The sequence below is a fragment of the Adiantum capillus-veneris genome, chromosome 13 (assembly GCF_014529385.1).
Source record: "Adiantum capillus-veneris isolate H3 chromosome 13, ASM1452938v2, whole genome shotgun sequence".
Lineage (NCBI taxonomy): Eukaryota > Viridiplantae > Streptophyta > Polypodiopsida > Polypodiales > Pteridaceae > Adiantum > Adiantum capillus-veneris.
In genome coordinates this window covers 157,781,051-157,795,873 of record NC_140943.1, presented here as the reverse complement: position 1 = coordinate 157,795,873, position 14,823 = coordinate 157,781,051, and the positions used below count along the sequence as shown (strand labels likewise).

The 14,823-nt window shown below is 44.6% G+C and overlaps 1 protein-coding gene across 1 annotated transcript in view; it reads left to right on the top strand.

Moving 5' to 3' along the window:
* Nucleotides 1-14,823, top strand: part of LOC147445159 (uncharacterized) — a gene marked incomplete at its 5' end in the record, with an annotated part of 176,059 nt that overhangs the window by 88,760 nt on the left and 72,476 nt on the right. The window contains one exon of the mRNA XM_086528175.1: nucleotides 10,293-10,454. Coding sequence (XP_086384301.1) covers nucleotides 10,293-10,454 — 162 coding nt within the window. The remainder of the gene's footprint in view (nucleotides 1-10,292; nucleotides 10,455-14,823) is intronic.

Sequence of the window (14,823 nt, the reverse complement as noted above, 5' to 3'; positions counted from 1 at the left end):
TGGTTGGTGATGTGATTGATGAGGTGGGGTACACTTAACAATTTCTTCTTGCCGCTCGTCGTTTTGGATTGGGTATGCATTACCGTCAGATTTGGAGAGACATTCAACACATGCTGGTTGATTTTCTGCTTGTTCCACCTTTGTTTGATGGGGATCGCATGGCTGATTGGTGTCTCGGAGAAACGCCCTTTCAGGCCTTGTCTGCTAGTAATGTTTATGCTCTTCTTCTGCCTTAGCCATGGATTGCTGATCATTGTAATGCTTTATGGTCGATGCACAAGCCCGCTTCGTGGTGGATAGAAGCACTTTCTGCCCTTTGGAAGAGCCACTTGCCTTTGAAGGAGCGATTGTTTCTTTGGTGATGCTTGCTTGGAGCGCTCCCTGTAGGCCCCTTGCTCAGTGCGTCATATTTTCTCCTTTCGTTGTTTTCGTTGCTCTGCTGCTGCGGAAGAGAGTGTAAGTCATCTCCTTTGGGATTGGTGTATTTCTCGCAGGTTCCTTCGTCATGTGTCAGCTGGGATGCAACTCCGATTCCCCTCTGTGGTTTTCCATAAAAGGTTTTGGGCTTTCGGCATTCTCCCGCCTTTCTTACAACAATTTGCGATTTTCCTGATGTGGGTCAGATTTTGGCTTTATTGGGCATCATCGCAATAGTTGCATGTTATCTCGTGCTGATGCAGATCCTTTTCAGTTTTTCAAGCTTTCCCTCAGGAAATCTTTACGTTTTTCCTGGGAAGTTGGTGATATCACTTCAGACATGCATTGGCTCTCCTATGAATGCTTTTAGCTCTTTGCTTATGAACACTTAAGTGTTCTTGCTTTTGTGTATGATCTTTTCTATGGGTTTTCCTCGTCTTGAGGTTTCCCACTTGTAAATTAATCGCAAAGATTTACAAAAAAAAGTGAGTACTCTCTAAAGAGTCGCCAAGCCTAGAGTCTTGGCTCAAGAGCATCTAAAATCATACCATCTATTTTGAGGCATGCTCTCACACTGAGATCTCTCAATAAGCTAAGAGTGAGGGAAAGCTATGGTTGCTGCTGCATGTATCATCTCTGTCAATATCTAGGTGAGCTTTGACAAGGGTCTATGGGGGTTCTCCCCTGCTAGAAACCATTCAATCACCTTGTTTTTGCCAAGGTTTGCAGACAATCCACTATCGTGGGCAAACACATATAAAGCATCTAAGGGACGCTGCAAACCGTATGGGGAATCACAAATCAGCACTTTATCATCACCATATAACAACAATAGCCCCTCTGGGGAGTGAACAACATCAATAGTGGAGTAAACTACATTAGATAACCCCTCTGGGGTATGAACCTGTCCTCTCATTGACGTCATAATCCCCCAAATCAGCTCTGTGGGTACCCCCAGCTCTTGTAATCTGCGCATCAACTTGTCTCTAGGCATTGTGTCAAATGATTTGCAAAAATCGACAAAGCTACAATAAACCCTCCTCCCATTGTGATCTACCCCCCTTAATAATTATGGGGAATCAGAAATTAGCACAATATCATCACCATATAACAACAATAATCCCTCCGGAATGCGAACTTGGGGAGTAAACTACATCAGATAACCCCTCTGGGGTACGAACCTGTCCTCTCACTGACGTATAGAGTGCCATAATCCCCCAAATCAGCTGTGTGGGTACCCCCATCTCTCGTAATCTGCGCATCGACTTGTCTCTAGGCATTGTGTCAAATGATTTGCAAAAATCCACAAAGCTACAATAAATCCTCCTCCCATTGTGATCTACCCTCCTTAATAATTATGAGGAATCAGAAGTCAGCACAATATCATCACCATATAACAACAATAACCCGTCCGGGATGCGAACTTGGGGAGTGAACTACATCAGTAGTGGAGTAAACTACATCAGATAACCCCTCTGGGGTACGAACCTGTCTTCTCATTGACGTGCAAAGTGCCATAATCCCCCAAATCAGCTCTATGGGTACCCCATCTCTTGTAATCTACGCATCAACTTGTCTCTAGGCATTGTGTCAAATGATTTGCAAAAATCCACAAAGCTACAATAAATCCTCCTCCCATTGTGATCTACCCTCCTTAATAATAGCTCTAAGCGTCAGAATGTGATCAAGAGTAAAAACACCCCACCGAAAACGTGCTTGTCCCACTACTTGCATGCCGACTCTCTCTTACCATCTGCTCAATTGCTGCTCAAGAATGGATGCATACAACTAGAACAAAGATACTACTACTAAAATCCATCCTCATATGCATTGTGGATGTCGAGAGAGTATAGCTCGAATCCTGTGCTGTAGTCTCCGTCGATGCTGTGAAGCCCCTCTCCTCAATCGTGAAAGAGAGAGAGAGAAATGAAATGATATATTAACGTCTTCAAAAGGCCAAAATGACCTATGAGACCAAGCCGTTACAACATAGTGACTCTGATACCATGTCGGAATCAAAAAGAACTGTAACAAAATACAATGTGTAGTACAATGAAAGAAGCGGGGAAGATATGGTGTAGATCCATCCTCATCTGCACTCTGGACGTCGAGAGAGTATGGATCAAATCCTCTGCTGTAGTCTCCGTCGATGTTGTGTAGCTCCTCTCCTCAATCGTGGGCGTCTAGATCTCCCTAGCTCCAATGCTCGGTCTATGAGAATGCCAGTAGCGGTAGTATGAGTGCGGGCAGAGCTGCAATGGTGTCTGCTCTCTGGCTGCTCCTCTGGGGGTCCAATATCTAGTGTAAAGAAATCTGTAATCTGTCTGTGGGACCGTCTCTCTCCAACTCTCCTCAGTAAAGTGTCTCTATGCCTGTGTAACTCAAGTAGATAGAGTCAAAGACATCTCTGATCCTCATAGCTCATGACCCTAGATAGAGACCCAAAACCCTCTCTGAATAGACAATTCATAGTACACTGTGCAATGACATATGTAATGTAACTCTATCTCTGGCTCTAGATGACATAAGCGGCATATCCTGGTATCTGCTGGTATCCCTCTGAATCTGCTAGTCTCAATCTTGAGCTGATGTGAGGAAGTGCGTATCTGGCCAATCGCACAATGCAAGCCATGAGAAAGATGTGTGTCCATATAACTAGGTCGAATCACAAACCCATCCCCTGTGAGGTGGAGAAGACGCTCTCTATAGAAAGACATCTTCGTGCCACACTCCTGTACCGGCTCTATCCATGTCCTCCTCGTGTCCAGCTGGATCAAATCGTGATAAATAACTCTAGTAATCTCCACCCGTGTCAGAGACATCAAGGGTGCCTGTAGAGAGTACTGAAAAGGAGGCTCCCTGTCCATGGTGAAGCCATGTGTCTGAAACCATGATGTCATCTGTGCATACCAGCATGATGTATCCCCCTGTAGAGATAGCTGTCTGGAGGACTCTAGGGCCAGCTTGGCATATTCATCTTTGGTAGTATCCCATAGGCTATGTACAAAGGAGACTGATCTGGTAAGCGCCTCAACCTCCATAGGGGGGGCAGCTAACTCCGCTTGAATGATATCATGTGGTACGAACGCCTTGGCTCTAATCAGCCGAGAGATCATAAATACCAAGGCCTCTCCATACGTCTCCAACCATCCTGGCCTACAGAAGGTCCCCAAACCTGCACCTATAGCATAGTAGATGCAACCAAAGTATCAAAGAGCCATAGCTTTGTCCTAGGTTCCTAAAACTGAACCTGTGAACACATCCTCTCTAGTCCTCCCAAAGCCGCATAAGCTCTAGTCAGTCTAGTCTCTGTTGCTCTTCTCAAAGAAAATCTTGGCCTAGTGAAGACTGTCCCCCAGGTAAGTGTACGCATCTATATACTCCACAATCTCCTGACCATACGTGAAAGTAGGTGCTGATTTCTTGATCCACTGTGGTGTGGTGTTAAACACCATAACCTTGGTTTTACCAAGGTTTACACACAATCCACTATCCTCTGAAAAATTGTGTAGTGCATCCAAATGTCGCTGCATACCCTCTGGTGAGTCAGATATCAACACAATATCATCAGCATATAACAACAATGGGATCCACGTCCCTGCCAGCTGGGCACCTCTGTCACCCTCTCTGTCAATGTAATCAGACACCTCATCAACATAAATACCAAATAGAGTAGGAGACAATGGGCAGCCCTGTTTCACCCCAATAGTAGAGCGAACTAAATCAGATACCCCTTCCGCAGTGCGTACATGTCCCATCACTGATCTGTACAAAGCCATAATCCCCAAATCAACTCTATGAGCACCCCCATCTCCTGTAGTCTACGCATCAATTGAGCTCTCGATACCATGTCAAATGCTTTGCGGAAATCCACAAAGCTACAATAAATCCGTCTCCCATGTGAGCTGCCCTCCTCAATGATGGCTCTGAGTGTCAAAATATGATCAAGAGTGGAGAAACCCCTCCTGAAACCGGCTTGACCCTTTGTCCGTACCCCCTCATCCTCTGCCCAAATACTCAAGCGCTGCTCAAGAATGGATGCATCCAACCGTGCGAGTGTGTGTTCAACCATAATAGTGCGGTAGTTCCGAGGCTCTATAGGATCCCTTGCCTTGAACATAGGCACAATAGTAGACAACCTCCAAGTCTCAGGTAACCCCTCACACATGGCACGATTGAACAACACTACAAGAACCTCCAACAGCATATCCCTAGCATGTATAAAGTGCTCCGCTACTAGACCGTCATGATCATATGCCCTCCCGGTCCTCATCCTATCAATGGCCCTCTATACCATCCCAGTGGTAAAGAAGGTGCTTGTAGCTGGGCACGGCTCTGTAGGGTCTGGAAGGGGTTCATGTCAAGGAAAAGTATGTAACGATGTCACATATTGGCTCTACACATTAGGTGAAGTAATCACTGGGGGAGGGGAGTGCTCATGAAAGAGTCGCCATGCCTCTCCTGAATCCCCACTCAAGAACATCTGATATAATTCTCGTTCCATCTGAGCCAGGTAAGCTCGCTTCTTTCGTCGCACAAGGCGCCGGGAAGCAATCCGAGACTGTCTGTAAGTGATGACTCCTAAAAGAAGATCCCTCTGAAGTTGGGCTCTTATCTCTCTGCACTCCTCATCATACCAACTATTCTGGGGCATGCTCCCAGAATGTGGTCTCCTGCCCGCCGGCTGGGTGTGTGGGTATGCCACTGATGCAGCACCATGCAGTGTCTCAGTCAGTAAAGTGGTGCACTCCTCCATTGAGAGGCCTCTACGAGCTGTGTCAGTTGTGCCTTTCCATAGACGGTCCCAGATCTCCTCTGTATAAACAGAATCAGTCTTTGGTGTAAATGTATAACGAGTGTGTGACCTGCCTCCTAATGTCTGGGCTGTACTATACTGGAATGAAATAGATAGTGTCAAGAGAGCATGATCTACTGCTATGCCCACTGGCCTTGCTCCCACTGTGAAATCCTGAATGCAAGGGATAAAGCTCGGCTGTGTCATAACATAGTCCTCTGTAGTGGCCCATGTTTGTGTGGAAAACATGTAAGCCGGCTGCTCTAAGAAATCGTTGTAAGCCGTTATGTGTAATCAACCCATGTGTAGTTGTCATCTCTGTTAGGTTTTTTCCATACTCCGTCTGCTCTTTGTCATGTGAGCATCTGTCAAGCCCCAACTCCCCCACATCCAGCTCTCTAAGCATCTCATCTGAAGTGTCGTAGAAGACTGTCTGAGAGTTGCCCATTCGGGCATTGAAGTCCCCTAGAAGGATGATATTACCATCCCTAGAAAACTCCCATATATCATCGTCCAGTATAGAGAAAGGCGACTGTTGGGAACACGTCTATGGAGGCTGCTGGCAAGAAGCCATGGCGTGCAGGTGTGGTGCAGCAGAAGCGAGAAAGAGAGAGAGAGAGAATTCGATACTGTAGGCAAAATAACACGCTATATTCTTTTTTTTTTATTGATTGCTTGTAAAATGACCTTACATTTAAAGTCGAGACTTACCATGCAAACTCCACTTTGCACTAATGTTATCTGCATGCCTCAAAGCCATATTCCCATGGGCATGACACACGAGCTGAAGCCGGGCTTGAATACCCAACAACCCCCCCCTCAAGCCCAAACCACTGACAATGCACTCGAGATAGACAGACCATGGCAGAGTCCAATCACCTGAAACTATGAGTACAAGTCCTCCTTTGACTATAACATAGGTGTGTGTGTGTACTTCCCTCAAACAACTATCAGTGTGAGACATACCAGAACTCAACCAAACAACAAAGGGTGGTCTTACCACTTTTATTTGTGGCAGTGTCTATAACCCGTACAATTATTGATAAACGACTGACAAAAAAGAAACATAAGGACAAACTGAATAACTACAGGACATCACTTTCTACAAAAAGCATTGGTGCTTCCCTATTTTCATCGCCTTCAACCATATTGATCTGTCGCTTATTCTTCTTAAAGCATTTGTCCGAAGGATGATTAGTCTTTCCACAATGGGTGCAAGGATTTTTGTTGAAACAATCCTTCGTTTGATGATTGCTGCGTCCACATATCGCACAAGGTCTAGTGTTGGTTTCCAGGTGGTACCAAACGTACTGTACGTTGTTCCTTACAGAAAATTTTTTTACGTACGTAAAAATACGTACTCTTGTAAAAAAACCGCAAAGTACTAAATTTTCTAGGAAATTTCCAATAAAAAACAAGAGAGAAGCCAACTACTTATAGAGACATTCAAAGACACGTTTTACAAGACAACCATACATTGTGTAACTATTGCAAGAGATTTGGATTTTTATTTTAAATCAGCACTGTACGGGCTTCCAACACCCACAAAAAAAAAAAAAAAACCTCGTACGGATTGTTCCGTATGGTACGGATCCGTACATAACGTCCGTACGGTACGGAACGGATCAGTACGTATGTTTTGATCCAACCTTGGTTGGTAGTAGGCCTGGTTGAATTTGTTGTTGAAGTGCAACCACGAGCTACATATGCAGTCAGTACGAAAGAGCTAATTCGTGGTACTCGGTTCTCTTCTTCTTGCAATGAGTTAACAATACCATCCAAAGAAGGCAGAGGATCCTTCTCCTTTAAAATAGTGACAATTTGACAAAATTCTGCCGATAGACTATTCAGAAAAACAGCTATCAGATCTTCATCTGGCACAAGGGCTTCAACATAAACGAGTTGTTTTTGATGCTCTTCAGTCTATTAGCTAAAGATGCAATGTTTTCATCTTCACGCATGTGAAGAGAATATAATTCCATTTTTAAACTCATTTTTGAATACTTAGCTTTGGCACCGAAAAGCTTCTCTAACTCTATCTAGGCAGCACTTGAAGAATCAACATCATCCAAATAATCAATAAAGTCGTCTTCTAAGGAAGTTAGAATGATACCAAAAGCTTGTTCGTCTTTCCTCTGTTGCTCGGCAGAGAGGGCTCGAGTTACTGCAGGTGTAGTGCCTGCTTCGTCGGTTGGGAGAGGCTTGACCACGTTCCATAGGTTTTTCCGCATCAGATAACCTTTGATTTTAATTTGCCAGGTGTGGAAGCCGGATCCATTAAACTTATCCACCTTTGATGCCATCCTTGATATGCTTTTGTGATACGCGACAAAAAACCCTTGCTGATCACCCTCTCAAACTGCATTTTGAAGCGCTTTTAGAATCCCACTAATTAATGTGCGAATGCCGATAAAAAGTTCTTGACGAGTTGCTCTACTGTCCGTCCATACCTTCTTTGTTGCCTTGGTAGACTTTGAAAAATCGCCTAGAATCCCTGTGTTTTGAGATGCTTGTCGAAAACAATAGCTAAAATATGCCAGCTTCAAAAGCTTAACCGATATGCTGCAAATCGAGTATCGAGCAAAGATTAGACGAGGGTGGGAATTGGGTCTTGATTGAAGCCAAATAAGTGGCCAATTTTAAATAAAACAGTGTGAACACAAAAGCAAGGCGGATTTTTTGTAGCAGCCGAAACAAGGCCAGGGCGGGCAAGCTAGATGCATTCATAGCGGGCCGAGGAGGCACCAATCGAAGGCGCTCAAAAGTCGAAAATCGCTGCTTAGGCCAGGGCAAATCCTTTGATGCCGGGTTTGATCAGTTTGATGCAGGTTGACTTCCTCCCTTCTCTCTACATAAACGGCTTCTCTCGCGTTGCTGAGTCGAGATCGGGTAGGGCTTTGATACCATGTGTTGGGAACAGGGCTATGGAAGAAGCCATGGCATGCAGGTGTGATGCAGCAGAAGCGAGAAAGAGAGAGAGAGAATTCGATACTGTAGGCAAAATAACACGCTATATTCTTTTTTTGATTGATTGCTTGTAAAATGACCTTACATTGAAAGTAGAGACTTACCATGCAAACTCCACTTTGCACTAATGTTATCTCAATCTGCAGGCCTCAAGCCATATTCCCATGGGCATGACACACGAGCTGAAGCAGGGCTTGAATACCCAACAACGGCTGCCCTTTGGATGTAGCATATACTGACGTACTGGGAGGGTATGGCAATGTATAGAAATCGACCTGTGTCAGCTCTCAACCTCACCCACAAATATCTAGCATGCTCATCTCTCCGTACAATATGTAGTAGTGGTTGTAGCTCCTCTCTAAATAGCACTGCTACTCCTCCTCAACCTCTACTCCCATGCTCAGATCTCGTGACTGTCCTATGGGCTGTCTCCCATCTATATCCCCCCACATGTGGCATCACTTGTCGAGGCACTTGGTGAGTCTCCGAGAAGAATACAATGTCCCTATCTCTGAAACTGTCCTCAAAGGCCCCAACATCCAACCTCATAGACCCATTACAATTCCAAGTAGCCATCTTCAGCGTGGTCCCATAGGTCTCACACCGTCATGTAGGGCGTCTCGCCATAATGACCACTCTTCCTTCTCGTTAAAAAGCTGTCTTCCCTTTCTCTCGTGCGGCCCTAATCTCTGGCATGACTTTCTGCATGTGGGCAAGCTGTGAGAGGGTGAGATCGTCACCAAGGAAGATACTAGTCTTTTTGAGAGTGGGCTTCCTCCCCAAAAAGTCCTTCTCCTCAATAGAGGGGAAGCGCAATATGAGAGCTCTTCCTCTCGATGTTTCCCCCGTGCCTCTACTTTTCTTACCAACTCTCCATGCTCTTGTGTGTGTTGCTTTTTGCATCCCCATTAGTACCATGAGCTCCTGTACTTCCTCATCAATTTTGTCCCGATTGTTGAGGCCGGTAACCCTCACATGCAAAGCCCTCATACGTCTTCGTTGTTCCTCCTCAAGTGTCATGTTGATGATGGTGGGAGTGGGGATTTGGGGGGGGGGGGTGTACAAGCCGTGCAGGCAATCTCTTTAAACAAGAGAAGGTACAATCCTGCACGTATTGATGATACAAGGGGCAACGCACTCCCCTATATATAAGAGACCAAAAGGCTACCGGGCTCCCCTACAAGTATAGCCCACCTTATAAAATGTGGAATATGAGGAGACAAGAACACAAAGAACAAAAATAGGGGACCCTCATATACTCCCCACAAAACTGAATTGGCCGGACCAACTCTAGGCACCACCCAGGCCTTTCTTCCTAAATCTATGCAGTTATCCTGGAGAAGACCCTCCAAACTCTTACTTGAGTCAATACTAAATACTTTCGTTGATGTCTATTCCTTTGTGATCATGAATTTTCTTAGGCATATTACTTTAGAGTACCTTGAGCATTAGACTATGATTCCTTGTGTTACTGTGGTAATCGTATGGCTCTCTAACTTTGTGTCAACTATACTACTGTTCATCTATTGGCAAGGCACAGTGTCTTAAAATGTAAACAACTTTGGATGCATGCGAGGTGGGAGTGTCATAAGGATGGTATCAGCAACAAAATTGATTAGCACGTAGAAAGTTCTGTGGCATTGTCCCATCTCTTTTTCTCAAAACTTCCCACATATTAATGTCGAAGACATAGCTTCTCTAGAAGATATTCTTTCTGAGGGCTGCATTTATACACTTTCATGGATCTTCAGTTTGAAACTTGAGAAAATTATACTGGGACTTTTTGTGAAGAGCTATTTGCAGTGAGCTAAGCCTTGCAAAGCAGGTGAAAATGATTAAGGTTGGTTATTACAATATGCTATTATTTTGTGAAGTCAAATGCTGTTTGGTCTGAATCAACTGTAGCAATCAAAGCAAGGAATGGCTTGTCTGTTTTTGAATGTCTTCTATCAACATGAATTAATGTAAGAGGTAAGCTCTGGAGGGTTTCTTGTGGCATTGTAGCGCTTAGGTTTTTTTTTAAAAATAAAATCTGTTTTAAGTGTGGAGTTATTAATCTTTTTTGGTAATAAGTTCCTCAATGGGTACTCAAATGCATATTCTTTTGTTGCAGCTTAGATGTAAACTTGTTCAGCTTGAAGAGTTATTGCTGGTCAAGGAGAGGGAAAAAACAGAGGCATCCAAAGCATTTCAAAACATCTCAAAAGAGAAAGCTGAGTGTGAAAAAGATCTAAGTGATAAACAACATTGCATAGAGGTCCTTCACTTGGAAAAGGTACTCCTGTTTTTAGTCTTAGATGCATTTATTTGAGTTGAAATATCAATTTGTGATAAGAGGCCTGTGTGAACCTTTTAGGCCTACTCAAGTGGTCAATATAGGTCTCTTGAAGAGCAGTTGCACAAATCGGAGACAGAAAAAATTAGTCAGCAAGAGAGGATTCGTGAACTGGAAGAAGCACAAAAATGTTTCTATGACCGGGTCTTATCTAGTGAGGATACTGCACAAGCTTCTCGGGAGCAGTTATTGCATGTGAGCTACATTTAATACACCTATAATAAGAAAACATAGAGTTTAAAAATCTTCAATCGCATTTTGCAATAAAAATTAGCGGCTTACGTTGGACGAGGCTAGTGTAGCATTGGCACATAGTCCCTTTAAGCTTCAGCAAAGCTTATTGCTACTTATGTACATCGAGCTAGTCTAGCAGTTACAGCCAGATTCCGAGGACTTCAGGTCAGAGTTTCAGCCGCATCTAGCAGAATTGGCAGTAGACTGTGTGTTATTTTGGGTGTGGGTGTTGCACCCTCCGATGATTTATACACCCCCACCTTGAGATTGGTTCTTTACCCCTCTCTTGTAAAGAATCCTGCTGGATTCATCTCTTTTTCTACTACACATGCTGGTGATATACAGCAGAGGGTTCTTTATTGACTTACCAGGACACTATTTTGTTTGTGGCAGAGTAGGTCATATGACAGTTGGATACACTAGGAGGATCGAGAATCTAGAGTAGAGACAACATACAAAGCCTCAAGGGAGGCAGGCAGAGTCGGGATCTAGATCCGAGGAGTATCTACTAGGTCCTCCTCCATCCATTTTGCATCCAAAGCCGGGTAGGTCCTGAACTTGACTAAATATATGCATGTCAGTTTACCTTTCACTTTCCTTTCTTTGTGAGCTAGGACCTGTTCTGGAATGAGAATCTCCTCTGTCTCTTCCACTTCGGGCTGCTCCTTTGGCTCCCTGTGCACTTGCTCTTCACCTTTGAAAGGTCTTAATAGACTCACATGAAAATGCATTTTGAACCTTCTAAGGATCTGGTAATTTCAGTCTGAAGGATATATCATTTATCTTCTCCTGAATTTGGAAAGGGCCATAGTATCACATACTCAACTTTGGAAAAAGTCGCTCCTTACCCTTTCGTTTCCGAGGGCATGCTTTCTCAAATCATAAAATCACCAATCATCCTCTTTCAATTGCAAGTCATGTCGATGCTTGTTTACTGCCTTCTTGTGCCATGCTAGAGACTTCTTGAGAGCCTTGCGCACTTTAGCAAACGCAGTGTCCAGATCCTTAGTGTACTGATCTGCTTCAAAAATCTTATCTTCGGTCCTAAGAATAGGTGGAACCTTCTTAACACCCTCGATAATCTCAAATGGTGCCTTCCCCGTATACATATGCTTGTAGGCAAACTCCACCAAGGGCAACTCCCACCGAGTCTTCTGATTGGGGATGTATGACTTTAGCAAGTCCAAAACTATTGAATTCGCTATCGCTGATTGCCCGTCCGTCTGTGGGTGGAATGAGGACGAGAATTGTAGCCGTGTACCAATATTCTCCCAGATTGCCCTCCTAAACAAACTGGTAAAACGTGGATCTCTATTTGAAACTAAAGACTTAGGCATACCATGTAGTCGAAAAATCTGCGAGACAAATAGTTTATCCAAATGATCTAGTTAATTGTATTCTTGACTAGAACAAAATGAGTCTGATTGCTAAATCTGTCGATAACTATCCAAATGCCATCATGCTCACTCTTAAGTCTTGGGAAGATAAAAAATGAAGTCCATTGCTATACTTTCCCATGGTCGTTAAGTAAAGGTTGCAGATGACCTGGTGCCTTATGCCTGTCAAATTTGGCTTTTTGGCATACTAAACAACTACAAACAAACTCGTCCACATCCTTTTCGAGTGTTGGCCAATAGAAGAACTGCTCCACACCTTTCAAGGTGGTGTCTATGCCTCGATGGCCCGAAAAAGGTGGACAGTGGCATTCTGTCAAAACTTTATTCCGCAATACTTCTGTAACACACATTGTATTTTCCCCCCATCAAATAGCCATCCTTAAGGGAATAGCTTGCAACTACCTCCCCACTCTGTAATAGGTCGAAGACAATGCGTCTGCCACCACGTTTTTCTATCCTTGCACGTGGACGATCTGAACAAATTGCTGCCCTCCGCATGTGGTTGTTTGAAAGTTGTTTTTGAGATAAGAAGTATCGAAAACTCTGGTGGTCAGTGAACACTGTAAAATTGGCTTTGAGTGGCGCCATTGAGTAAGAGCACGGATGACTTTCAAAAGCTCTTCCTCATAACTCTATGCAACCTATTCTGGTCGTGAAAACATTCTGCTCTCATAAGCTATGACATGGCCCTCCTGCATTAAGACCGCTCCCAGACTGCCACCACAGGTATCACAGTAAACTTCAAAAAGTTTTTGCAAGTCTAGTAACACCAACACTACACCAGTTGTCAACTTCTCTTTGAGAGTCTTGAAGGCTGACATGCAAAGGAAAAGCAATCTCCGGATTTTTGAATGAACCGCCAATAGTAACAACACAAACCCCAAAAGCTAGGAACTTTGTGAACATTCTTCAAATCTGCCAATCTCGATGGTATCAATCTTGGCCGGGTCCATTTTTGCACCCTCCGCTGAGACAATGTGTCCCAAAAAGTGTATATCTGGCAAGAAAAATTTGCTCTTTTTCCCATCAACCACCCGTCGATGCTGCCGTAGTGCTTGGAAAACCTGTAAGGGATGGTGTCTGTGCTCCACCTCACTCTTGGAGAATATGATGATGTCGTCGAAAAAGGTGCTAAAAAATGACCTATACTTGAAAAATCCTATTAATCATCCTATTGGACGTTGAAGGAGCATTTGTGAGACCGAAAGGCATCACCAAATACTCGTACAATCCAAAGGATGTCCTGAATGCTGTCTTGTATACATCCCCAAGAACGATACTGATATGATGATAGCCACTTTTCAGGCCGATTCTATTGAAACATGTAGAACCCTGTAGCTTGTCCAATATATCATCGATCCTGGGTTTTTGGAAACGTGTCCTTGATGGTGATTTTGTGAGCCCTGTAGTCAATGCACATTCTCCAAGATCCATCTTTCTTTAAGACTAACAACACTGGCGAACAGTAAGCTGATGTACTAGGCTGAATGGGTCGGCCACCTTAAAGAGTTAGTAGAGCCCAAAACAAGGAAATTACCGGGAATCAAATCAATGGTGTGATCTTTAGGACGCTGATGTGGAAACTCTCCCGGTAAGCCTTCAGAGAAACAATCAGCTTGAGCTTGCAAAAAGTCTTGTCGTTCCTGCCATGCTATGTATACATTCATGAGGACTCCTGGACAGAGGAGGCTGCTTTACGCACGGCTCACTCTGCTTGGGCTTGCGCTAGGCACTCATTGCAGTCACGCCTATCTAGAGGACGCTCGGATGCGGATTACTCCCCATCCAAGCCAGCCTCGAAGATAGCCTGTCTAGCTGCTGCGGCAACATCTGTTCTCTCTCGCTCCTGATGAGAATCGTCTCATGGAACGTGCAGGGACTAGGTGGGTCCCAGTTTCAATGTCAGCGGGGCCGATTGCGTCAGGAGCTTCAGCGTTGCCTTGTGGGAGGAGAGATTGATCTCCTTATGCTACAGGAGCACCATCTGTGTGAGAGCCGCATTCGGCGATGTGGTCAGCTTTTGCGTGGACAATATGATACTTTTTGGTTAGCTGCTTTTGGACCTAGAGGCATCCAGGGTGGGGTATGTATGACTATTGCGGACTCATTGCAGCAGGCCATTGTGGGCAGAGGGATTATTGTGCCAGGCAGGGCTCAGTGGATTACTATGCAGGTTTAGGGTGGCCTAGTGGGTTTCCTGAACATCTATGCGCCCAATGTGGCGAGTGCTCGTGCAGAGTTTTGGTCATAGATTATTGAGTCTCTACCACAGGCAGATCATTGGTGCATAGGAGGGGACTTCAACATGTTGGAGGACCATTCTGACAATATTGGTGGCAGCCATGCTCTTGTGCATGGAGTCGAGTTGGTAGCTTGGGAGAGGTTTTGCATGACGCTGAGGGTCTCGGATACATGGCAGCACTCTGGTTTTGTGAGGCTCCCAAACAGTCTTGCCTTCTCTCGATCGGACCGCAGAGTGGGAGTGAATCTATCGCGGATAGATCGCTTCTATACTAGTGACCACTTCAGTGACTTGGGAGGGTCAGTGGGCATCCTGGCAGGGACCTCTTTCTCGGACCATGCACCAATAATCCTCACAGTGGCAGACAGGCAGAGGAGTGGGAGCACGATGCTTCGCATCCCAGGGAGGGTCTTACTGGACTCAGCACTCAGAGAGA